The 25222-nt window shown below is 53.4% G+C and overlaps 2 protein-coding genes across 2 annotated transcripts in view; both read right to left on the bottom strand.

Moving 5' to 3' along the window:
* Positions 1–472: 472 nt before the first annotated feature.
* On the bottom strand, positions 473–19210 carry LOC115394664 (protein 4.1). Its single transcript, XM_075410432.1, is given in 24 exon segments — positions 473–591; positions 958–1056; positions 2571–2642; positions 2689–2760; positions 3151–3237; positions 3983–4129; positions 5182–5333; positions 5336–5369; positions 5472–5501; positions 5621–5674; positions 8618–8707; positions 8874–8965; positions 10934–11109; positions 11923–12020; positions 12095–12247; positions 14378–14465; positions 14724–14820; positions 15076–15197; positions 15272–15347; positions 15418–15460; positions 17474–17578; positions 17656–17835; positions 17914–18004; positions 19195–19210. Coding segments are annotated over 23 exon segments (2232 nt in total). The 5' UTR covers positions 17995–18004; positions 19195–19210; the 3' UTR covers positions 473–507.
* Positions 19211–20180: 970 nt separating this feature from the next.
* Positions 20181–25222, bottom strand: part of lama1 (laminin, alpha 1) — a 31726-nt gene continuing 26684 nt past the window's right edge. Inside the window, exons 56-68 of the mRNA XM_030100018.1 lie at positions 24716–24857; positions 24526–24640; positions 23994–24146; positions 23572–23723; positions 23291–23485; positions 23008–23191; positions 22834–22940; positions 22571–22760; positions 22351–22500; positions 22089–22242; positions 21812–21945; positions 21530–21743; positions 20181–20335 (exon numbers count right to left, since the gene is read on the bottom strand). Of these exons, the coding sequence (XP_029955878.1) occupies positions 20181–20335; positions 21530–21743; positions 21812–21945; positions 22089–22242; positions 22351–22500; positions 22571–22760; positions 22834–22940; positions 23008–23191; positions 23291–23485; positions 23572–23723; positions 23994–24146; positions 24526–24640; positions 24716–24857 (2045 nt within the window). The remainder of the gene's footprint in view (positions 20336–21529; positions 21744–21811; positions 21946–22088; positions 22243–22350; positions 22501–22570; positions 22761–22833; positions 22941–23007; positions 23192–23290; positions 23486–23571; positions 23724–23993; positions 24147–24525; positions 24641–24715; positions 24858–25222) is intronic.

Below are 25222 nucleotides of genomic sequence, written 5' to 3'. Positions count from 1 at the left end.
CAGAGCAAAGTGCTGCTTCTCATCTCGGCTCTGAATGACCGGCGCCATGCCCCAATCAACCAATCAGCAACCAGCATGTGGGGGCGGGACTTGTTACCTGTGTTGTCATTAATCAATCATGTGATCGGGAGAAACTGCTGTTTCTTTATGGATGACGACTCGGGTGACAGACAGCTCCGGATGCTGCTGCCGGACTTCGCTGAGCGCCACCTCCAGCGCCTTGGAGAGAGACAGAACCGGATCAGCAGGACCCGTCTAGAACCGGATCAGCTGGACCCGTCCACATCTGGATCAGCTGGACCCATCCAGAGCTAGAGCAGCTGGACCTGTCCAGAACCGGATCAGCAGGACCCGTCCAGAACCAGATCAGCTGGGCCCGTCCAGACTCGGATCAGCTGAACCCGTTCTGTATCCACTCTCATATGTTCTGGACCCGTTCTGGATCCAGCAGGTTTTTGGACCTGAGCTGGGCTTATGTGGGTCTGTGTGCGGTTATAGGTGACGGTGTTACTGGTCATGGTCGATCTCGGTGTCTCCTGAAATCACGATTCTCTTCTCAATTCTGGTCTCGGAGACTCCGCCCTTCACAGTCTGACAAAAACAAAGCTGATCAGCAGTGCTGCAGGTGATGTGGGTGGAGGTGTGTTACCTTGGTGATGAGGGTGGAGGTGTGTTAACTTGATGATGAGGGTGGAGGTGTGTTACCTTGGTGATGTGTTTGGAGGTGTGTTTACTTGGTGGAGGGTGGAGGTGTGTTACCTTTGGTGATGGTGGGTGGAGGTGTGTTTACTTGGTGATGTGGGTGGAGGTGTGTTACCTTGGTGATGAGGGTGGAGGTTGTGTTAACTGATGATGAGGGTGGAGGTGTGTTACCTTGGTGATGAGGGTGGAGGTGTGTTACCTTGGTGATGAGGGCGGAGGTGTGTTACCTTGGTGATGAGGGCGGAGGTGTGTTACCTTGGTGATGTGGGTGGTGCTGGAGGTGGTGGAGGTCTCTGCGGTGTAGGTCTGGGAGCTCAGCAGCAGACCTTCAGGATGATCCGACTCCATTCGACTCTGAAACACAATCAGTGAGTCAGTGGATCACAGTAGATCACAGTGGATCACAGTAAATCACAGTGGATCACAGTAAATCACAGTGGATCACAGTAGATCACAGTGGATCACAGTAAATCACAGTGGACCATATTAAATCACAGTGAGACACAGTGAATCACAGTAGATCACAGTGGATCACAATAATTCACAGTCAATCACCGCCAACACAGTAGATTGCAGTGGATCACAGTAGATCACAGTGGATCATATTAATCATAGTGAGTTGCATTGAATCACAGTGAATCACAGTAAAACTGAATCATGGTAGATCACAGTGGATCACAATCACTGGCAGTGGATCACTGTAAACACCATAGATTGGAGTGGATCATGGTGGATCACAGTAGATCACAGTAAATCACAGTAAATCACCAGTAAAAACAATGAATCACAGTAAAACAGTACAACACACTGAATCACGTTGAATCATAGTAAATAAAGTGGATCACTGTGAAACACATTGAAACATAGTAAACAAAGTGGATCACAGTGGATCAAACGGAATCACATTGAATCACAGTAAATAGTGGATCACAGTAGATCTCACTGAATCACAGAAAATCACAGTACATCACATGCTCACCCCCGGAGCTCATAGGTGAAGGTCTTCCTCAGAACCGGGACCTCCGAAACATACAGAGAACAAAGCGGGTCCTGAACCCTGACCAGGACAGTTCAACACGAAGACACATGAGGACCAGGTCCTGAGGCCAAGACTCACTGGGAACCAGGTCACAGCACAGGGTCAGAGGTCACCAGGTGTAGAGGGACCAGAGGAGATTGGGTGTAACAGGGTCAGGTCACTGGGTGTAACAGGGTCAGAGGTCACTGGGTGTGTAGCAGGACCAGAGGTCATGGGTGTGTAGCAGGACCAGAGGTCACTGGGTGTAACAGGGTCAGAGGTCACTGGGTGTAACAGGGTGACCAGGCGGAGAGTCGTGTTACCTCTAGAAGAGGTGTGTCGTCGTCTTCTGTGCGCACACATGCGCTCTGATTGGCTGGGTTGGTGGGAGTGGGGCGGGGCAAGAGTGAGCAGGAGAGTCATCTTCAGATCTCCACCCGCCTCCATCGTCCGAGGAGCTGTCAGACGCTTCGTCCTCCCCGATATCGCTCCAGGACAGAGCGGGACGCCATGGGGCTGTTATCTTGTTCCGGTTCGCTCAAGCTAACATTAGCACTGATGCTATCCTGTGTGGCACGGTTAGCTTGACTGACCGCCAGCGTCACAGCATCCTCTACTGCTGACTGTGCTAGCACGCTGATGATTACATCCTCTGCTGTTGACTGTGCTAGCACACTGACAGCATCCTCTGCTGCTGACTGTGCTAGCTCGCTGATGGCTTCCTCTACTGCTGACTGTGCTAGCACGCTGATAGCATCTTCGCTAGTATCGCTAGCAGCGCTGGAATCATCAACGCTGCCTTGACTGCTTTGCTCCTCATCGCTGAAATCCTCTGGGCCTCGGCGCTCACCCGCTGGGCTCTCTCGTTAGCATCGCTATCGGGCCATTCGTCAGTGATAGCAGCTGGTGCCGTGTGCTGCCCCTGGTGGGAGGGCGGGGCCTGAACAGGGGGAGGAGCTACCTGGGACGGGAGCTGTCATTGGCTGGTCCTGATTCAGGGGCTCCGTCAGCAGGAAGACCGTCTCCACCTTCTCTGAAGTCTGAAAGACAATTAATAAGGTCAACATGTGACACCAGACAGACGGGTGAAGACAGAGAGACAGACCGCTAAAACAGACAGACAGACAGGACAGACAGACAGACAGGTAAAGACAGACAGAGACAGACAGGACAGACAGACAGACAGACAGACAGACAGAGAGACAGACAGACAGGTAAAGACAGAGAGAGAGACAGACAGACAGACAGACAGACAGACAGACAGACAGACAGACAGAGAGACAGGTAAAGACAGAGAGACAGACAGACAGGTAAGACAGAGAGAGAGACAGACAGGTAAAGAGACGGAGAGAGACAGGTAAGGACAGACAGACAGAAAGACAGAGAGACAGACAGACAGACAGACAGACAGACAGACAGACGACAGACACCTTCAGCAGGTTGTGTTCTCTGAAGGTTTTTTGTTCTCTGGCAGACTTCAGAAGAGCCGTCAGCTCAGGAGACATTTCATCAAATGTGGGTTAGGCTGCCCACAAAAAACACGGACAGAAAAACAAAGGTCAAAGGTCAAGGACACAAGTAAACAGCTTTCACACAGGTGAAGCAAACTGCAAATTAACTGTTGCCATGCAAACAGCAAGTGAGGTCAATGAGCAGCCACTACGGAGATTACAGCTGAGCGGAGATGTGTTCAGATTACAACTGTGTTTTCATAATACAGATGTGTGTTCAGATTACAGATGTGTTTAAATAACAACTGTGTGTTCAGAATACACTGTGTGTTAATATTACAGATGTGTCTTCAGATTACAGATGTGTATTGAGATAAAGATGTGTATTCAGATTACATATTACAGCTGTATTGAGATTACAGATGTGTTGTTTATTCTATCCATCACTGCTTATGTTCCATTTCGTTCTTACTGATCAGTTGTTCGTCTCTTTTCAGAGACTGAGCCCTGATGCGAACTTCAAGCGGTTGTCGTGGTAACGGCCTCAGTGTGAAGCAGCTCTGTGATTGGCTGCTCATGAGCAGTTTGTTTCAGATGTGTTCGCAGCCGTAAAGCTCAGGCTACCAATCAAAAGAAGTTCTAGCCAAGCTCCGCCTCCGTCTCAGAAGCAGCAAATCAAAACTCAGCAGAGGTTCAAGCTGAAGGCGGTGGCTCAGCGGCGTACCCAGGGGTCAGAGGTCACGCTCGGGGAAACCGGCTTTACGCCACATGCTTGTTTCCATGTCAACCAACAGCCAGCCGGTCAGCGTACCACGTGAGGCAGAGACGGCGACGTCCCGCCGTGGGCGGAGCTCCACTCATCCAGAGGGGATGAGACTCCGCCCCCACGGAGGGTCTGGCACTCGCCTCCGATGGGATCAGCACTGACGTCACAGACCGGGGACGTCGGCGTCTTCACCTCGGGGACGGGGGTCAGGGGTCCTACGCTGAAGACGTTAAGCCTTTCCTGTTGCTATGGTATCGTCACCGCCGTCACCCCTCGTCGTCAAGGTCAACACAGAACCAGACGCAGTGTCGTAACTCCGCCCGACCGTGTAACTCCTTCTCCCTGATTGGCTGAAAAGGATTTTCATGAACTCAGTAATCTAATCCAAAGAGATCTGGTTAGTCCAGGTGAGACCGCCGAGACCAGATCCGGTCTGAACCCTGCTCAGCCAGAGTCAAACAGCTGCTCAGGCTGGACCGGGTCCAGGATCAGAACCTTGAAGAGCTCTGAGCGGTGAAGGAGGTCTCCTTCAGGAATCAGAGCCTCAGGCCCCAAGAGGGCTTCAAGAGCCTCAGAAGCCTCAGGAGGTCTCCAGGATCTTAATCAGGTCTCCATGAGCCTCGGGAGGTCTCCAGGTGCCCCATAATGCCTCCAGGAGCTTCATGAGGTCATCAGGAGCCTAAGACAGTCTTCAGAAGCCTCAGGTGATGCTCAGGACCCTCATGAGGTCTTCAGGACATTCAGGTCTTGTGGGTTCATGGTTCTGGATCATCAGACACTCCTAAACATGATCCAGACATTTCAGGGCTGGACCACAGGACAAAGACATGCTGGAAGGATGGATCCTCCTGTCTGACTCGGAGGTCGAACACACAGGAAGATCCCAGGGACCGTCAGTCTCTCTGTCTCTACGTCCCTCCCTCTGTCTCTTATATTTGTTCTCTCAGCCTCAATGGCCATATCCTGTCTCTCTCGGTCTCTCTCTCTCTTTGTCTGTCAGTTTCTCTGTCTCTCTGTCTTCTCAGTCTGTCTCTTTTGTCTCTCAGTCTCTGTTTTTTCTCTGTCTGTCTCTTTGTCTCTCAGTCTGTCTCTCTGTCCAGAAGGAAGTGAATCGGTCCTGTGGTGAACAGAGACTGAATTATCTGACAGAAGTTCATTGATCTGGATTTAATCAGCTTGACGACCAGCCTCTAGGAGACAGGAGCTGTCTCCGACAGGACAGACGACATGGACACCTGTCTCACCTCCTCCGGCTCCAGCGGCTCGATCATTGGAGACTCGTCCAGTCGCCGCAGAGGCGAAGCGGCCAGACGCTTCTCCCACTCCGTCACCTCCGTCCCCCCTTTCCGTCCGCCTCCCTCCAAGAAGGAACGTCGCAGAGCACTGATGGTGCTGGAGGGTTCTGCACCTCCTCTGGACTGCCCAGTGTCTCCTGGAGGGAGGGGGGGTGGGGGTGGGGGTGGGGGGGGGGGGGGGGGGGGGTCAATACTAGCCCTTACCTCTGTTCAGACTGAGAAAGAAGAAGCAGACTCACCTGAGTTTTCAAGTCATCGTCCTGATCAGACTGAGAGAGAGGGGTGGGGCAGGGGAGGGAGGCAGAAGGGGGGGGGGGGCGAGGGGGTGGGAGGGAGACTCTTAACTAACAGAATCTGTTGAGTTTCCAAACTGAAACTGAAGCGTCACTTCGTACCTCGGTGTTCGTGAATCGCCGTCCAGAACTGTGTCAGTCAGCTCAGTCTGGACAAACAGGTGAGACAGAGGAGGTGAGACACTTTATACAGGTGGACAGGTGAGGTGAGACACTTTATATAGGTCAGACAGAGGAGACTGATGAGGACGATGAGACATGAAGGACAGGTGGGACCATTGGACCAGTAAGACAGTATATTGCATACTACTGTGGATTGGGTGGCAGCCGACGGCAGGGTGTCCGGCGACCCGATCCTCAGACACAGAGACTGGCTCTAAGGACATGGAATGTCACCTCGTTGGGAGGGGAGGAGCCTGAGCTTGTGAGGGAGGTTGAGAGGTAGATATAGTTGGGCTCACCTCCACACACAACCTGGGCTCTGGAACCCAACCTCTCAAGAAGGGCTGGACTCTCCACTTCTCTGGCGTTGGCCCTCTACTGGGGGACTTCATGCCCATGTGGGCAGCGACCATGAGAACTTCAAGGGGGAGATTGGATCGCACGGCATCCCTGATCTGAACCTGAGTGGTGTTCTGTTATTGGACTTCTCTGATAGTCACAGTTTTTCCACAACGAACACGATGTTCAAGCACAGGGGGGTCCATGAGTGCACTTGGCACCAGGACACCGAGGCCGGAGGTCGATGATCGACTTTGTTGTCGTGTCATCTGACCTCTGACCTTGTGTTTTGGACACTCGGTGAAGAGAGGAGCAGAGCTGTCGACCGATCACCACCTGGTGGTGAATTGGATTCGCTGGCGGAGGAGGAAACTGGACAGACTTGGCAGAACCAAATGAATTGTGAGGGTCTGCCGAAACGTCTAGTGGAACCTCTTGTCAGCAGGGTTTTCACTCCCACCTCCAGGAGAGCTTCTCTCATGGCCCAAGGGAGGCTGGGGACATGGAGTCCCAGTGGACCATGTTCTCACCTACTTTTCGAAGCAGCTGCTTGGAGCTGTGTCATAAGGTCTCCGGTGCTGCTGTGATGGCAAACACTGAACCCGGTGGTGGAGACAGGAAGTAAGGGCTGCCATCAAGCTGAAGAAGGAGTCCTATTGACCCCTGTTGGCTCGTGGGACTCCAGAAGCAGCTGACAGGTACCGGCAGGCCAAGCGAACTGCAGTTCAAGCGCTTGTGGAGGCAAAAACTCGGGTCTGGGAGGAGTTCGGGAAGGCCATGGGGGAGGACTATCGATCGGCCTCGAAATTCTGGCAAACCGTCCAGCGCCTCAGGAGGGAAAAGCAGGTCTCCATTAACACTGTTTACATTGGAGGAGGAGCTGCTGACCTCACCTGGGGATATCATAGAACGGTGGAAGGAATACTTTGAGGACCTCCTCAATGCCGTCGCCACGTCTTCCGTAGAGGAAGCAGAGGCTGAGGTCTCAGAGGTGGACTCGTCCATCACCCAAGCTGAAGTCACCGAAGGTGGTTGGTAAGCTCCTTGGTGGCAAGGCACCGGGGGTGGACGAGATTCGCCCCGAGTACCTTAAGTCTCTGGATGTGCTGCAGGGACTGTCTGGTTGACACGTCTCTGCAACATCGCGTGGTGGTCGGGGACGGTGCCTCTGGATTGGCAGACCGGGGTGGTGGTCCCCCTGTTTAAAAGGGGGACCGGAGGGTGTGCTCCAACTATAGGGGGATCACACTCCTCAGCCTCCTGGGAAAGTCTATTCCAGGGTACTGGAGAGGAGGATTCGACAAATCGTCGAACCTCAGATCAGGAGGAACAATGCGGTTTTCGTCCTGGTCGTGGAACACTGGACCAGCTCTATAGCCTCCATAGGGTGCTCGAGGGTTCGTGGGAGTTCGCCCCCGACCAGTTCACATGTGTTTGGGGACTTGGAGAAGGCGGTTCGACCGCGTCACTCACGGGTTCCTTGTGGGGGTGCTCTGGGACTACGGAGTCCGGGGCCCCTTGTTAAGGGCCGTCCGGTCTTGTATGACCGGAGTAGGAGTCTGGTCGCATTGCCGGCAGTAAGTCGGACCTGTTCCCGGTGCATGTTGGACTCAGGCAGGGCTGCCCTTTGTCACCGGTTCGTTTATAATCTTTATGGACAGAATTTTTAGGTGCAGCCAGGGGCCGGAGGGGGTCCAGTTTGAGGACCGCAGGATTTCATCTTTGCTTTTTGCAGATGATGTTGTCCTGTTGGCTTCGTTGGACCCAAACCTGCAGCATGCACTGGGGCGGTACGCAGCTGAGTGTGAAGCGACAGGGATGAGGATCAGCACCTCCAAATTCGAGGCCATGGTCCTCGACCGGAAGAAGGTGGTCTGCCCCCTCCAGGTCGGTGGAGAGACTCTGGCCCAAGTGGAGGAGTTTAAGTATCTTGGGGTCTTGTTCAGGAGTGGGGGACGGATGGAGGTGAGATTGACAGGCGGATCGGTGCAGTGGCTGCAGTGATGCAGTCGTTGTATCGGTCCGTTGTGGTGAAGAAAGAGCTGAGCCGAAAGGCGAAGCTCTTGGTTTCCCGGTCAATCTACGTTCCCACCCTCATCTACAGTAATGAGCTTTGGGTCATGACCAAAAGGACAAGATCCTGGATACAAGTGGCTGGGGTGGCAGTAAGGTGGCTGGGCTCCCTTAGGGTTAGGAGGAGGAGCTCAGAGTAGAGCCGCTACTCCTCCGGGCATGTCCCACCAGGAGGAGACCCTGGGAAGACCCAGGACACACTGGAGAGACTATGTCTCACGGCTGGCCTGGGAAAGCCTTGGGATCCCCCAGGAAGAACTGAAGGAAGAGTCTGGGGACAGGAAGTCTGGGCATCTCTGCTGAGACTGCTGCCCCCGCGACCCGGCCCCGGATAAGTGGTGGAAGATGGATGGATGGAAGACAATATGCAGATGGACGTAGCATCTGGCTCCAGAAATGACCTCCACTTTCCTCTTCTTCCCACCGCCCTCCACCTGTCCTCCACCTATCCTCCTCCTCCTCCTCCTCCCACCACCCTCCACCTGTCCTTCTCCCTCAGTCAGAGATGTGATCTTTACTTTGGTGTCATGCTTTTGTGGAGTTGGAGGACTCTGCTCCGTTCTGGTCTCCTCCTCCAGCTCTTCTTCCTCTTGCTGGACCTCCTCCACCTCCTCCCCAGCTTGCTGCACCTCCTCCCCGGCCTGCTGCACCTCCTCCTCGGCCTGCTGCACCTCCTCCTCCAGCAGCAGTTCCTCCTCCACCAGCAGCACCTCCTCCACTGTCAGAAGAGAGCAGGCGTTACAGGCAGTCCACAGTCGGCGGCTCTCCTCCGACTCCCGGTTCCTTACGTGGCTCCTCCTGGCTCCGCCTGTGAGGCGTAACCATGGTGATGGCTCTGGATGCTCCATACAGCCCAGATCCCATATCTGCAGAAAGACAACAGCTGTCAGGACGGCGGCAGCGATCGTCCACATATCCAGCAGCAGGAAGCAAAGAAGAAGAAAGCTACTGCAGAGTCACTAAATGAAGAGATCAAAGATCATCAGAGATCAACAATAAGACCAACACCAGCAAGACCCTGACTAGGGTCCAAACTGAGACCACCAGCAAGGCCCTGACCAGGGTCCAGACTGGGAGCCTGACCTGGGTCTTGTTGAACTCTGCTCCAGGACAGAAAGTCTCCTGGGTTTGATGGTGACCTTTGTTAAACCACCCGGGACGTTCAGGACAGTTTGGGCGGTGATGATGGACCAGTTACCGGGTTAGATGGTCTCCTGAATGGTGCAGTTTAGAGTTAGAGTTAGGCTAGGGTCGAGTTAGGGTGGAGTTAGGATTAGGGGTTAGGTTAGCTTTAAGATTTACACTTGCATGACTTTTTGCCACGATGTTGTCATGGCAAGGCGTGCCAATCTGGAGTCACGAACCGGCAGGCTCCCGCACTGTTCACGACTAGTTCACGGACAGTTGGCGCACAGTTCACGGACAGTTCACGAATGCGCCCATCAGTGTCGCGAACTGGCACGAGGCATTCACGCATAGTTTGAGCATAGTTTACGAGCTTCCCGCATTGGCACAACGTGGTTGCGCGCGCAATTACACACGTCATATACGAGTAAAAAGGGGACTTCCCTGACCCCGGGTCATTTTTGGATTTGCAGTGGAACAGACAACATCCTGAATGCCAGAGACGCCGTCACTGCGGAGAAGAGAAGATCCTTGTATCTGCAGCTGCTCTGTGTGAAGAGCAGCAGAACAGGCGCTGCCTGGGGCCCTGAGCTGAAGGGGGCCCCGACAAACGGCTGACATCAGTCAGTTTCAATGACAAATTAAAGGCGCTACACTTGATGCTGCAACGACAGTGTGTTGAAAATCCCCCGCATGGGGCCCTTTTCTGGGTCCTCGCCGGCGGCCACGACTGGCAGCATCCTCCCGCATCGTCCCGACGCGTTCACGAGGCGTTCACGGACACTTGGGCATAGTTCACGACCCAGTCACGATATTTTGTCGTGACCAAAATTTTGAACGTTTCAAAATTCTCGTCCCAACATGGCACGCAGTCACGACGGGTTTACACACACTTCAGGCCACGTCACGCCACTGTACGAGTAGTTTGCGACTCGATTCGTGGCAATGCGTGCCACAGAATCATTCAAGCGTAAACCTCGCTATAGGGTTTCGTTAGGTTTAGGGCTCGGTCAGGGGTTAGGTTAGGTTTAGGGTTCTGTTAGGGATTAGGGGTTCTGTTAGGGGTTACTGTCAAACTCTGGTTCTCACTTCGTCTCCAAAACCTCCAGAAGAATGAAAGCTGGAGGCTGAAGTTCTGCAGGTCTTCCAGCTCAAACTTCAGCTTCTACTGTCAGGTTCTACGTCATGGGTGCTGCTGACGTCAGTCTGTTCTCTGACCACACAACGGAACACTGTTCTACCTGAGTGAACAGTGTTCTACCTGAGTGAGTGAGCAGTGTTCTATCAGAGCAGTGTTCTACCTGGGAGAACGCCACCGCCGGCTGTGACAGCTGGAGAGCCAGTCAGAGAAGAGGTGGGCGTGGTCCTAGAGGCTAAGGACCAATCACAAGAATGAACGTATGAACTATGTTCAGTCACCAAACTGTTCCAATGAGGATCTGGACCACAAGAACTGGGACCAGAACCAGAAAAGGACCAGGACTAAGACCAGGACAAGGATCAGTACCAGAACAGGCACTTTGGATCATCAACACAGCAGGAGGTCGACCTGAAGAAGTGGACTCCTGAATGTTGGAGCGTTCTGGGACCAGAACCCGCATCTGGACCGGCACTGACCAGAACCTCTCCCACAGGCTGATCCGGTTCTGTCTGTTCCGGTTCCAGACCAATGAGTCCAAACCCAGCACAAGAACCAGCAGTGTGCGTACCTCCGTCCAGACTGCGACTCAGGATGTTCCTCTTGCTGATGCATCGTGGGAAATGTGGCGCCGGTCTGGAGATCTGAGCGCTCGCTCTGCGACTCTGAATCTGAGTGCGACCGCTGTAACGGAACTTAGAACCCAGAGACAGGAACTTCTTAGGAGGTTCCTCTGGAGACAACAACCTGAGAGAGAGAGAGAGAGAGGTGAGTGAGGTGGGAGAGAGAGAGGGAGGTTAGAGCGAGAGAGAGAGAGAGAGAGAGAGAGAGAGAGAGAGGTGAGTGAGGTGGGAGAGAGAGAGGGAGGTTAGAGAGAGAGAGAGAGAGAGGTGAGTGAGGTGGGAGAGAGAGAGGGAGGTTAGAGAGAGAGAGAGAGAGAGAGAGAGAGAGAGAGAGACCCTTTCCCACTGAAACTAGCGGGTCGACCCACTAACAATCGGTATTTGCCTCCTATCCCACCGACTGTAGACCCAGGTCTACAGGCGAGCTGCGTCGTTGCATTTTCCTGCACTGATAGTGTCCCACGTTGATGACATCATCAGCACGACGGAGCACGGCGAGGTAAACAATGGAGAGGAGCACCATTCCCGTTACCAGTGGATGAATATCCTCTCCCCCATGAATCCAGAGCAGCTCTCCGGTCTCGCTATCTTGCCAGTGCTGGGTCGTCTTGAAGGATTTCTCACGCTGTGTCCAGAAACAACAGCTAGCGCGCTAACGTAGCCACGCTACGGCGACATCTTCACGTCAATTACCGCGTCGATCTGGGTCTGCTTTTCACACTCAAGCCGATCGGAGGTGAGCCGATTAAAACTCGGATCGCTTGCAGGGTCGATCGACCCGGGTTGAAATGCCATTTAAACCCTTCAGCGGGTTTAAAGGGGGTTTGGGGCCAGTGGGAAAGGGATAAGAGAGAGAGAGAGAGGTGAGAGAGAGAGGTGAGAGAGACCGGTGCGTTCCTGGACGTCTCCTCGCTGCTCTCTGACCTTCAGCACTGACCTGAAGAAGGAGTGATGCTCCACACACACCTTCCACAGTCTCTTCGCTGCTCGATGGTTCAACAGCTTAAAACCAATGATGGACTCAAACTGTTCAAACTGGAGAGACAGACAGACAGACACGTCAGAGACAGAGGGACAGACAGTCCGAGGGACAGAGGGACGGGTCTCACCTCTCCTGGACGGATTTTGATGTAAAAATTGTTTCGTTTGTAGGAAATTTTCAGGATCTTCGGCCACGAGAATCGATTGATCCTGAGTCTGTCTCTGTAGACCAACAATCCACTGCTGCACACGCCCAGCATGATGGACACACCCTCCGAGTCCTGCACACACACAGAGACACACACAGAGTGACACAGAGACACACACAGAAAAGGACAAAGAGACACCCAGATAGAAGGGCACAGAGACACACACAAACACACACGAGCTGTTTTTGTACAACAACGGATTTTGAATCTATAACTATTGAAGTATATGTAAACTTAATATGATTTTTTTTAAAAAATGCTTTCCCTACCAAACACACACACTCGCTCTCTTTTTCTATGACACACACACACTCAGACACACACACACATCACACTGTCTTACCTCTGACTTAGCTGAAGACAAACAGTCAAAGTGGCTTCCTACCATCTACCTCATTCAGACAGACATATAGACAGAGACAGAGAGACATAGACAGAGAGAGACAGAGAGACAGAGAAACAGAGTGAGAGAGTGAGAGAGAGAGAGAGAGAGACATTGAGACAGAGAGAGAACAGAACAAAACACAAGAAAACAAGTTGAATGGAGCTAAAAGTTCTCAGCATGAACTGTGAACCTGGACTCCAGTGAAAACCCAGACAACTCAGACAACATATGAGACCACCAGACCACCACCAGACCTCCACCAGGCCATCAGACCTCCACCAGACCACAACCAGACCACCAGACCTCCACCAGACCACCATCAGACCACCACCAGACCTCCACCAGGCCATCAGACCACCACCAGACCACAACCAGGCCACCAGACCTCCACCAGACCACCATCAGACCACCACCAGGCCGCCACCAGACCAGAACCATGCCACCAGACCTCCACCAGACCATCAGACCACCACCAGGCCTCCACCAGACCATCAGACCTCCACCAGACCACAACCAGACCACCAGACCTCCACCAGACCACCATCAGACCACCACCAGACCTCCACCAGGCCATCAGACCACCACCAGACCACAACCAGGCCACCAGACCTCCACCAGACCACCATCAGACCACCACCAGGCCGCCACCAGACCAGAACCATGCCACCAGACCTCCATCAGACCATCAGACCACCACCAGGCCTCCACCAGACCATCAGACCAAAACCAGGCCTCCACCAGACCATCAGACCAAAACCAGGCCTCCACCAGACAACCACCAGACCACCATCAGACCACCACCAGACCTCCACCAGGTCACCACCAGACCACAACCAGGCCACCAGACCTCCACCAGACCACCATCAGACCACCACCAGACCTCCACCAGGTCACCACCAGACCACAACCAGGCCACCAGACCTCCACCAGACCACCATCAGACCACCACCAGACCTCCACCAGACCACAACCAGGCCACCAGACCTCCACCAGGCCACCATCAGACCACCACCAGACCTCCACCAGACCACAACCAGGCCACCAGACCTCCACCAGACCACCATCAGACCTCCACCAGACCACCACCAGACCTCCACCAGACCACAACCAGGCCATCAGACCTCCACCAGACCACCATCAGACCTCCACCAGACCACCACCAGACCTCCACCAGACCACAACCAGGCCACCAGACCTCCACCAGACCTCCATCAGACCTCCACCAGACCACCACCAGATCTCCACCAGACCACAACCAGGCCACCAGACCTCCACCAGACCACCATCAGACCTCCACCAGACCACCATCAGACCTCCACCAGACCACCACCAGACCTCCACCAGACCTCCATCAGCACGGTGTGGTTACTGCCCCTCAATTTTAATTGCAAACAATATCTACTCCATCACTACTCATAAGCAGAGGAGGAGAGGGCAGTGGGGTTTGCAGGTCCCTCCTGTTGGGGTGGTGGGGCGGGGGTGGGGGGGGGGGTGCTCTTTAAACTGTTACAGCTGATTAGACATTTCATGGGAACATCATGGGGGAAAAATCAATGACACACACACACACACACACACACACACACACACACACACACACACACACACACTGCATGATGTCATAGATGGAGGACAGAAGTGGGTCATGTATCCTGATTGATCAGATGACTGAAAAATCAATTCAGTGGCTCAAAAACAATCTGTCATCAGAGCATTTCCACTTCCCCCACTCGCCACCCTCAAACCCTGACGGGTGCAGCTGACGGATGGAGCTGATTGGTGGAGCTGCTGCTCCCTGATACGGTGAAGTAAGTTACCTTGGCATGATGGAGATCCACTCCGTACATAGAAAGTTTCTTCACGTTTTCCAAGAAGTTCAACTCTGCTTCAGCTGGAGTCATCCCTCTATACACACACACACACACACACACACACACACACACACACACACACACACACACACACACACACACACACACACACACACACACACACACACACACACAGTTATTCAAAGTGAACTCTGAACTACTGGAACACTGCTTTGACCATATCAATAAAGTTTCCGTTGAATGCATCGGGCTGCTGTTTGTATCAATAAAGTTTCTTTGAATGTCCGTGGTGTCGGGTTTCACGCTGCTCCTCTGCCAGGTGAGTCTTTACCTGTAGCTCTTGTGAAGCTCCATTATTTTTTCCTCCATTTCTTTAGTTTGATTTGGTGCAAACTTTAAATCACTGATGTAATCTGAAGAGCAGTCCTCTGGAAGACAGACCGAAAGGTGAGAGACAGACAGGTGAGAGACAGGGGACAGACAGGTGTCAGAGAGACAAACAGGTGAGAGAGAGAGAGAGAGAGCAAGAGAGACAGACAGGTGAGAGACAGGTGTCAGAGAGACAAACAGGTGAGAGAGAGAGAGAGAGAGAGAGAGAGAGAGAGAGAGAGAGAGAGAGCAAGAGAGACAGACAGACAGGTGAGAGACGTGACAGACAGGTGTAAGAGAGAGACAGGTAATACCAGGATCATAATCGCCAAGCTCTGATTGGACGGTGTACGAGCCCAGAACTGTGTGTGTAGCGAATGAACAAGGAAGACGTCCAGAAATGATGTCCTGTCTCAACTGGAGACACAGGAAGTACCTGTAGAGGGAGGGAGGAGGTGAGACAGACGGAGAGACAAATAGAGAGGAGGTGAGACAGACGGAGAGACAGACCTGCTGATGTCCTCCGTCAGCTGGGCGGGGTCAGGAGGATAAAACTTGACATTAAAAGAAAAGTTCCAGGGAACACCTGAAAAACAGAGCATGACATCAGCACCTGAACGCATCATCAGCAGCTGACCAATCAGAAACAGGCTCACCTCGGACCTGCTTCTTCATCTCCTTCACTGGATCCAACCAGTTCTGCAGAGGAAAGACAGACAGGTGAGAGACAGACAGGAAGACAGACAGACCAGTGAGAGCAGAGGCGTAATTTACGTAGGGTTGGTGGGTTATGAAAACCCCCGGGCCCTCTTGGGGTGAAATCCTGTACCACACCACACTGCCGAGGATTTTTGTTTGTTTAAATCCGAGGCGGAATGAGCAGCAGCTGCTTCTCTCCAGCCAGAGGAGCCGCTGCACATAGGGCCATGAGCTGGAGGGGCCACGAGCTGGAGGGGCCACGAGCTGGAGGGGCCCCGAGGGACGGCTGACATCAGTCAATTTCAATGACAAATTAAAGGCGCTACACTAGACGCTGCAACAACAGCGTGTTGAAAATCCCCCTCATGGGGCCCTTCCGAGTTCTCACCGGTTAGTTGCTAGTGGGGGCCCTGACAGACGGCGGACATCAGTGACACAACTTGAAACCCCCCGAATAATTTACAATGACACGTCGAGAACCTACCTAATGGGGCCCCACGACTACCCGGCTTGCATCAACGTGATGTATTACATGCAGTCAATATTCGGATTAAGGTCAATATCACGGTTTCTGAAACGTTTGGAATAACCGTTTACATGCTTAAAGGAATACTCCGAAGATTGTGGACCCACGCCCTATCCCGATCATTTACAAAGTGAGACGAGATCATAAATACCTTTATTGTGTCTGTGCGTCCAGCGGCTGGATCCCAGCTGTTAGCATCGTTGTTAGCTTAGCTCAGCTGCTGGAGGTGAATAGGAGTCAGAGCTGGACTGATGAAAGTGGACAAAATACTCCTTCCAGTGGTCCAGGGGACGGCGTATTAGCACGTGAAGTAAATCCGAATTGTTATAAAGCATTTTAAAAGATGTGTTTTCCTTTTCAATCCGTTAAAATAACGTTTTGATACACAGATCTGCGCATGGCAGTGCTGCACGGAAGGATATACCGGCGTGCAGCGGCTGAGTCTATGCTTCTACCGCTGTGCTCTGGTATATCCTTCCGTGGAGCACTGCGCATGCGCAGATCTGTGTATCAAAACGTTATTTTAACGGATTGAAAAGGAAAACACATCTTTTAAAATGCTTTATAACCATTCGGATTTACTTCACGTGCTAATACACCGTCCCCTGGACCACTGGAAGGAGTATTTTGTCCACTTTTGTCAGTCCGGCTGTGTTTCCTTTTCACCTCCAGCAGCTGAGCTAAGCTAACTACGATGCTAACAGCTGGGATCCAGCCGCTGGACACACAGACACAACAAAGGTATTTATGAGCTTATGTCACTTTGTAAATGATCGGGATAGGGCGTGGGTCCAAAATCTTCGGAGTATTCCTTTAAACAGCCAGAGTTACTCCTGTTTACATGATCAGTAATCAATCGGGAAATTCCCATTCAAACCACGGCGCACAGACGTCGCCATGACTGCACTGGCACTTCATGCCACTAGGTGTGCTGTTTGCACGTTCAGCCTTATTTTACACAAACACCACAGAAGAAGAAGGGCCCCTGAAGTGCAGGCTCTCTCTGCATGCTGTGAGAAAAAGCTGGCAAAACGTGGTGATATGTTCAATGAGGCGATGCACCGTTTTTTCAGTAAAAGAGAAGAACTGAATGATTTTTGCACATTTTATTTACTTAGTAGGAGTTAAACTGGATCACAAGTAGTTCCTTTACTCAAAAGACCAAGATTCCTTGCAGATAGAACATGCGCAGGACAGTATTTAATGTCCCTTTCAACCGATTCAAGTTTTTATGACCAGAAATTTGGGTTAGAAAAGTACGGTAGTAACCCAGGGGTTACCCAGTTATTATTACTACAATTGTTATTATTTACTGCACTTTTTTGGCTTCTTCTCTGTCCTCTACTCTTGTGTGCACTGGGCCAGGCCAAACATGCAGGCCCCTTTGACACATATGGAAGACATCCCAGCTACGCCACTGGGTGAGAGACAGACAGAAAGACAGACAGACAGGAAGACAGACAGACCGGGGAGAGACAGACCGGTACCTTGTTGTTGTCTGCGTCTCTGAAGGACAGGGAGAAGTAGTCTCTCTCCAGCAGGTTCAGATGTTCACAGACTTTGTCAAAGAGCTGAAGACCTCGAGCTCGTTTCTGTCCCCAGAGACAAGAAGACGTGAGAAGACACCATCTCCACCCCCACCCCCACCCCCCCCGCCGCCTCCACCCACCTCCACGGTGCAGCAGAACTGCGACCCGTCCAGCAGGTTGACCTTGACCTGCATGGTCCTGAAGGTCAGCGGGTTCCTGGCCGGGGAGCGGGCGAGGCGGCTGCTGGAGGACAGGTGACTGCTGGAGTCCTCGCCCAATGAGCTGCACGGCTGGCTGCGGGAGGCTCCGCCCCCTCCGCCCTCCCCACCCTGAGGACAGACAGGTGGAGTCAGGTGGTGATGCGTTCACTGACCGTGGGACGTTTCTCTCTTCTCTACCTGCTTGGGGGTGGAATGGGAGGCGGCCTCGGGGAGAAACTCCGCCTCTGTGGGCGTGGTCCCAGTGGGCTCTGTCGTCATGGCGATGCCCCTGACACACAGGTGAGACACTGGATGTCAGAACAGCAGGTCCACCGTTACTATGGCAACTGTGATGGTGATGAAGATGAGAAGGATGAAGATGTTTCAGAGGAAGAGGGAGATGAAGAAGAGGAGGAAGAGGAAGAAGAAGAGGAGGAAGAAGGAGGAAGAGAAAGGAAAAGGAAGAAGAGAAGAGAAAGATGAAGAAGAAGGGAAGGAAGAAGAAAGGGAGGAAGAGGAGGAAGAGAAAGAACAAAAGAGGAAGAGAAGGAAGAGGAGGAAGAAAAGGAGGAAGACGAAGAAGAGGAGGAAGAGGAAAAGGAAAAGGAAGAAGAGGAGGAAGAAGAGGAAGACGAACAGGAGGAGGAAGAGGAGGAGGACGACATAAACATTGTACACAGTAACTTTAAGTGTAATGTGGAATATTGTAACTATAGTCAATCACTGCTGTCAAGTCAGCTGCTGGAAGGGAACCATCAACCCCGGTCAGAACCTCACAGAACCAGGAGGACCCGGAGAACCATGTGGACCAGGAGGACCAGGAACACCCGGAGGACCCGGACCGGTCTACTGTTTCACACCTCAGTGTCCTCAGAGCTCATTCACTGCAGCAACCGGGAGTGTCCCGGCAACACACACACACACACACACACACACACACACAACACACACACGGACTGCAGTGTGATGAAGCATAAGTGGTGCTCTCTCTCTCTCTCTCTCTCTGATCATCGCCCTTTCTCCTCACCACCCTCCTGCTGCCCCTCCTCTCCATCACTGCTGCACCTCCTCGCGCTACACCTCTCCTCCTCTCCTCCTCTCCTCCTCTCCTCCTCTCCTCCTCCTCTCCTCCTCCTCCTCTCCTCCTCCATCCTGCTCCTCCTCTCCTCTCCTCTCTCTGTAAACAGGACATCTTTACCTGTCCTCCGGCTGCTCCTGCTCCTCGTGCGGGACGCTCGCCCTCTCCCGTCGCTGACGACAGCTTTTTTTTCCAACAAATGACGCACTGTGACGTCATGACGCACGCTTCACGGACACTGCGTTGGATTTGGTCAATTTAAACGAAACTAAACAATCTTTTTTATAATCCGTCAGGAGAGATTCCTATTGGTGGCTTAGCGAGCTGTGTGTGTGTGTGCGCGCGCGCGTGTGTGTGTGTGTGTGTGTGTGTGTGTGTGTGTGTGTGTGTGTGTGTCTCACCATGAGGATCCAGGTCGGCAGAAAGAAAAAAACAGACAAAATATTATTAACTATAAACCAGTGTTGTTTCTTTACATTTACTAACATGAAGATTTTCCTGGTGATGAAGATGACCCCCCCCCCCCACCCCTCCGCCCCGGGAGACTTCCTGTCCCCCTCCTCTTCTTCCTCTTCAGATGATAGACCTCTTCCTCTGGTCGTCCTCTTCCTCTCCCCCCTCCTCTGCCCCTCCTCCTCTTTTCATCCTCAGATGGTAGATAGACCTCATCTGCTCCTCCTCCTCTTCTTCCTCATCATCATCAGATGATGGACCTCCTCCTCCTCCTCTCCTCTTCCTCTCCTCCTCCTCCTCCTCCTCTTCCTCTCCTCCTCCTCCTCCTCTTCCTCTCCTCCTCCTCCTCCTCTTCCTCTCCTCCTCCTTGCTGTGGTTCCAGGTTCCTCCAGCTCGGACCTGGTTCTCCATCAGGTCCTGGACGTTCCCCACTGGTTCGTCCACACAGGAACCGGTTCAGACTGGTTCTGCTGATGTGTCCCTCTGAGTGGACGTTCTCCTCTGAGCTCAGCGATCCGTCACCTGAAGCGCTGCTGTTCTGGTCCCGGTTCCGGTCCCGGTTCCCTGGGTTCTGGGGAGAACATGAAGACTCTTACCTGAGGACGGGCTCCGGGGACGGAGGGAAAGTGAAGCTGGACCGATGTTTGTGTGTCCCTGCTGTCTGGATGGATTATTGGTTTTTAGACAGAGAGATTAGGCTCCGCCCACATGGATTACAGATTAAACCCCCACCCCGTCCGCCCTGCAGCTGTGAGGGATTTACTGCCCAGGAGGATTGTGGGAAATGTTGTCCAGAAGAACAACACAGAAAAGAGAGAAACGACTCAAGAGACCAACAGCCCGAGTTTCAGAACCTTTATTAACCTGAACCAATCAGAGCAGACCGCAGTCGCCAGGTGGAACAGTGAGGAACCAATCAGAGCGGGCCGAGCCTTCAGGCAGCAGGACAGGAGAGGGGCGTGACCCCCAGTGAGAAGTGGGTGGAGCTAAGATCCAGAGTGTCCCGCAGGTGAGACTTTATGAGCTGCAGGTTCTTCAAACATCCTCGAAACTTGGAGCTGATGGACAGACAGTTCTGTTTGATTCCCCCTGAGAGACAGACAGGTGAGACAGAGACAGGTGAGACAGAGACAGGTGAGACAGAGACAGGCCAGAGAGAGACAGGTGAGAGAGAGACAGGCGAGAGACAGGTGAGAGATAGAGAGACAGGTGAGAGAGAGAGACAGGTGAGACAGATGGGCGAGAAAGAGACAGGTGACAGAGAGACAGGAGAGAGACAGGTGAGAGAGAGAGACAGGCGAGAGAGAGAGACAGGTGAGAGAGACAGGTGAGAGAGAGACAAGTGAGAGAGAGAGACAGATAAGAGAGAGAGACAGGTGAGACAGAGACAGGCGAGACAGAGACAGGCGAGACAGAGACAGGCCAGAGAGAGACAGGTGAGAGAGAGACAGGCGAGAGACAGGTGAGCGAGAGACAGGCGAGAGACAGGTGAGAGATAGAGAGACAGGTGAGAGAGAGACAGGTGAGAGAGAGAGACAGGTGAGACAGATGGGCGAGAAAGAGACAGGTGACAGAGAGACAGGAGAGAGACAGGTGAGAGAGAGAGACAGGCGAGAGAGAGACAGGTGAGAGAGACAGGCGAGAGAGAGAGACAGGTAAGAGAGAGAGACAGGTGAGACAGAGACAGGCGAGACAGAGACAGGCGAGAGAGAGACAGGTGAGAGACAGGTGAGAGAGAGACAGGTGAGAGAGAGAGACAGGTGAGACAGATGGGCGAGAAAGAGACAGGTGACAGAGAGACAGGAGAGAGACAGGTGAGAGAGAGAGACAGGTGAGAGAGAGACAGGTGAGAGAGAGACAGGCGAGAGAGAGACAGGTAAGAGAGAGAGACAGGTGAGACAGAGACAGGCGAGACAGAGACAGGCGAGAGAGAGACAGGTGAGAGAGACAGGTGAGAGAGAGACAAGTTAGAGAGAGAGACAGGTGAGACAGAGACAGGCGAGAGAGAGACAGGTGAGAGACAGGTGAGAGAGAGAGAGACAGGTGAGAGAGAGACAGGTGAGAGAGAGAGACAGGTGAGACAGAGACAGGCGAGAGAGAGACAGGTGAGAGACAGGTGAGAGAGAGAGAGACAGGTGAGAGAGAGACAGGTGAGAGAGAGAGACAGGTGAGACAGAGACAGGCGAGAGACAGGTGAGAGAGAGAGACAGGTGAGAGAGAGAGACAGGTGAGACAAGAGCGAGACCGGTGACAGACAGGAGAGAGAGACAGGTCATGTCTCACCAGGAAAGCCTCCCACATAAACAGGGTTGTTGGTCTCAGCAGAGGTGGATTGTGGGTAGGGGTTGTGGGTGGAGTAGCTCCGCCCGTCCACCAGCAGACTCAGGCTGTGTTTGGTCTTCCTGGCCAGCAGGTGGTGCCAGCGCCCGTCACACAGCAGGCCGGCGGCGGAGCGAACCGACACCCGGCCGGCGCCGTTGTTCACGTTGAAGACCGCCTGTGGGCCAGAGAACAGCGTCACTCCCGTCACTCTCGTCTCCGTGACGACAGCGGCGCCACACCGACCTGTCCGTCCACCAGCTCCAGACCGATGGCGTCCACTTTGGCACTGCTGATCCCCAGAAACACGCCGTCCGATTGGCTGGTTCGGAACTCAAGGGACACGGTCAGGTCTGAGCCCACTTTATAACCATGATGCACTGGACACACACACACACACACACACACACACACACACACACACACACACACACACACACACACACACACACACACACACACACACAGGGTGTGAACTCCGCCCGTTCCGCTCGCTGCTACGTCACGTCACACGGTCACTCACTGAGTTCGGCGTATCCACTGCCGTTGAAGTAACTTCCTGTCTGGTCCTTGGCGAAACAGGAAGTGACGTCATGCATCGAGGCCGGAGCCGACAGATCCAACATGGCGCCGTTCAGACTGACGGACCGAATGCAGCCAGGAAGACTGCTGCTGACCTGAGGACAGGGGACAGACACAATGAGAGAGTGTGTGTGTGTGTGTGTGTGTGTGTGTGTGTGTGTGTGTGTGTGTGCGTGCGTGCGTGCGTGCGTGCGTGCGCGTACGTTGATCCGGCGGCCGCTGACAGCAGCAGGTAGTCCTCCCAGGTAAAGTCTTCCGTCCACGTCCAGCTGGTTTCCTCTGACTGAGGCGACGTCGGGACTCGAACCGTCCACCGACAGGGACGCCGTCCGGCGGCTCAGCTCCGCCGTCACCTGGGAGACAAACGTCCACGTTCAGTCGTCCCCGGACCGCCGGTCCAACGAGCCGCTCGCCGCCACGTACCGCGTGCCACTGGCCGTCGTTCACCGGGACGGACGAGGTGACGGAGGACGGGCCTTTCCCCAGGTCCACCGACAGGAGGACACGTCCCCGTCTCAGTCCCACCGCCACGAAGTCCATCTGCTTGGAGTCCGAGAGGACGAGGATCAGCCCGTCCTCAGCCCAGCTTCGAACCGACAACCTCACTGACACACTGACACAACAACAGAAACACGTGAGACATCAGAGACAACAGAGACACCGGACGGGACAGTGGACAGGCTGACCTCTTGCGGACGGCGCCGGGGTTGATGCTGAAGGTCATGTGACTGTTCCTGGAGGACCCGAAGTGAGCGGCCGACGGCAGGAAGTGGTTCTCCTGCTGTGACGCACACTGCGGAACACGGAACCGTCAGCGCCGCGGCGGAACCGCCGGGGGGGACGTTCGTCCCGGAGCTCACCGTCTGCGCCGCGGGAGTCAGGGCACTCAGGTGTGTGGGCGGAGCCACAGGGAGGTGGGCGGGGTCCGGTGTTGCTTCAATATCTTGATCATCGGGGAACACCACAGGCTCCGCCCTCTGCTCCAACAGGCAGCGGTCTAGCTCCACCCCCTCATACAGCACAGCTCCTGATAGGTCCACCAGCCTGCAGAGAGCCGCCAGTCAACAGGCGTGTGCGTGTGCGTGTGTGTGTGTGTGTGTGTGTGTGTGTGTGTGTGTGAGAGAGAGAGAGAGAGAGACTCACGCTCCTCCAATCACTACGTGTTGGATGCAGCCTCTGAAAGTTGCAGATAAACCCTGCAATCTGATTGGCAGATGCAACCCGACAGCTGCCGGGAGTCCACCAATGAAGAAGGACGCTGGAGACAGGCGAGAAAATCCGCCCGGAAACAGAGAGACAGACTTCACCTTTTCCTCGTCCACCTGCAGAGACAGTGACCTGAGAGACAGAGAGGTGAGACAGGTGAGGAGACAGAGAGGTGAGGAGACAGAGAGGTGAGACAGAGACGTTGGACAGAGACGTACTTCCTGTTGATGGTTATGATCACAGAGTGTTGCGTTCCGTCACTGAAGGAACCTCCCACAGGTTTTGTCACAGTAACACGGCGAGAGACGCCGTTTCTCTCACCAAACTCCGCCTCCAGGTCACCTGACAGCAGGTGAACTGACAGGAAATGCTGCACGCACACACGCACACACACACAAAGGAAATAGTGTCAGTGTCCTGTGAGACAAAACAATTACACTATTCAATGTCTTCACTTCTCAAAGACTGATACTAGGACCCTTTAACTGTGTGCTCAGGTGTCTCCAGGTGTGTCAAGGTGTGCTCAAGTGTCTCCAGGTGTGGTGTCCGGGTGTGGTGTCCGGGTGTGTCGAGGTGTGTCGAGGTGTGCTCAGGTGTCTCCAGGTGTCTCCAGGTGTGTCCAGGTGTCATGTGACCTCACCTGACGCTGAGCTCGGTTCTCACTGAAGGCGGCCAGCAGAACTCCTGACTGGTTGTTGGAGGTAAAGGAGAAGAGGAGCTCGGCTTCCTGGGAGAACGACTGTGAGACGATCTGAAGGAACCCAGGAGAGAACACCGACACACTCCTCACCGCCTGAGGACACAGGGACACAGCGAGACAGAGACAGTGAGACACCCATTCCTCTGTCCTCTGGGTGGAAATAGCTGTGTACATTGGACTGAATAAACATTTCAGTGATTGGTGGACGCGTCATGATGTCATTGTGTTTCTGTTTGTCCCATAAACACTCGGGTTTGGTGTTGCATTGCCATGACAACTCCCCCCGTTTCTCTGCATAGTGGAAGTGGACCAGGGCCGAGGCCGGCTAAAGCCAACCGTGCAGAGCACGGCCAAGCGGGGACGAGTGGAAAGACGAGTGGCCATCACTGTCCTCGCGTGTCTTTGTCTCTGTGGTGGGTCTGTTCAAGGCCTCCTGGTTTCACATGCAGAAACAGAGGACAGGTCGTCGCACCTCGAGCACGCAGCCTTTCCGGACTCCGTAGGCGTCCCTCAGCAGGTCAAAGTTGGACCGAGCGATCTCCACATTCTTGATGCAGCCCACATATGACCTGGACACCAGCTGTCGCCTAGCAACCACAGAGACAAGCAGTTGAGGAGGCCTGCAGTGGACGCCACAGTGTCCCCACCCGCCGAACTCTCACCTGATTGGTCTGGAAGCAGGAAGTCCCCCGATGTAGATCGGGTCCAGGTCAGAGCGGTTCAGGTCTGACGCCGTTCCCGGAGACTCCGCCTCCAACACCTCCTTCTCTGATGATTGGTTGGCTGCCATGATGGACAGATAACCTGGATCACAGCAACATGAATGATGGTAGAACAGCAGGCCAGGAACGCTGTAGCATAAACCGTAGTACTGTAGCATTAAATGTGGTGCTGTAGCACTAGTTCTAATTTTGTAGCACTAGCTGTAATACTGTAGCATTAGCTGTAATATTGTAGCATTAGCTGTAACACTGTAGCATTAGCTGTAACACTGTAGCATTAGCTGTAATACTGTAGCACTAGTTGTAATATTGTAGCATTAGCTGTAATATTGTAGCACTAGCTGTAACACTGTAGCATTTGCTGTGATACTGTAGCACTAGCTGTAATATTGTAGCATTAGCTGTAATACTGTAGCATTAGCCGTAATACTGTAGCATTAGCTATAA

The sequence above is a fragment of the Salarias fasciatus genome, chromosome 9, assembly GCF_902148845.1.
Source record: "Salarias fasciatus chromosome 9, fSalaFa1.1, whole genome shotgun sequence".
In the NCBI taxonomy this organism is placed as follows: Eukaryota; Metazoa; Chordata; class Actinopteri; order Blenniiformes; family Blenniidae; genus Salarias; species Salarias fasciatus.
The sequence above is the reverse complement of the archived record's forward strand: the minus strand, read 5'-3'. Positions and strand labels throughout refer to the sequence as shown.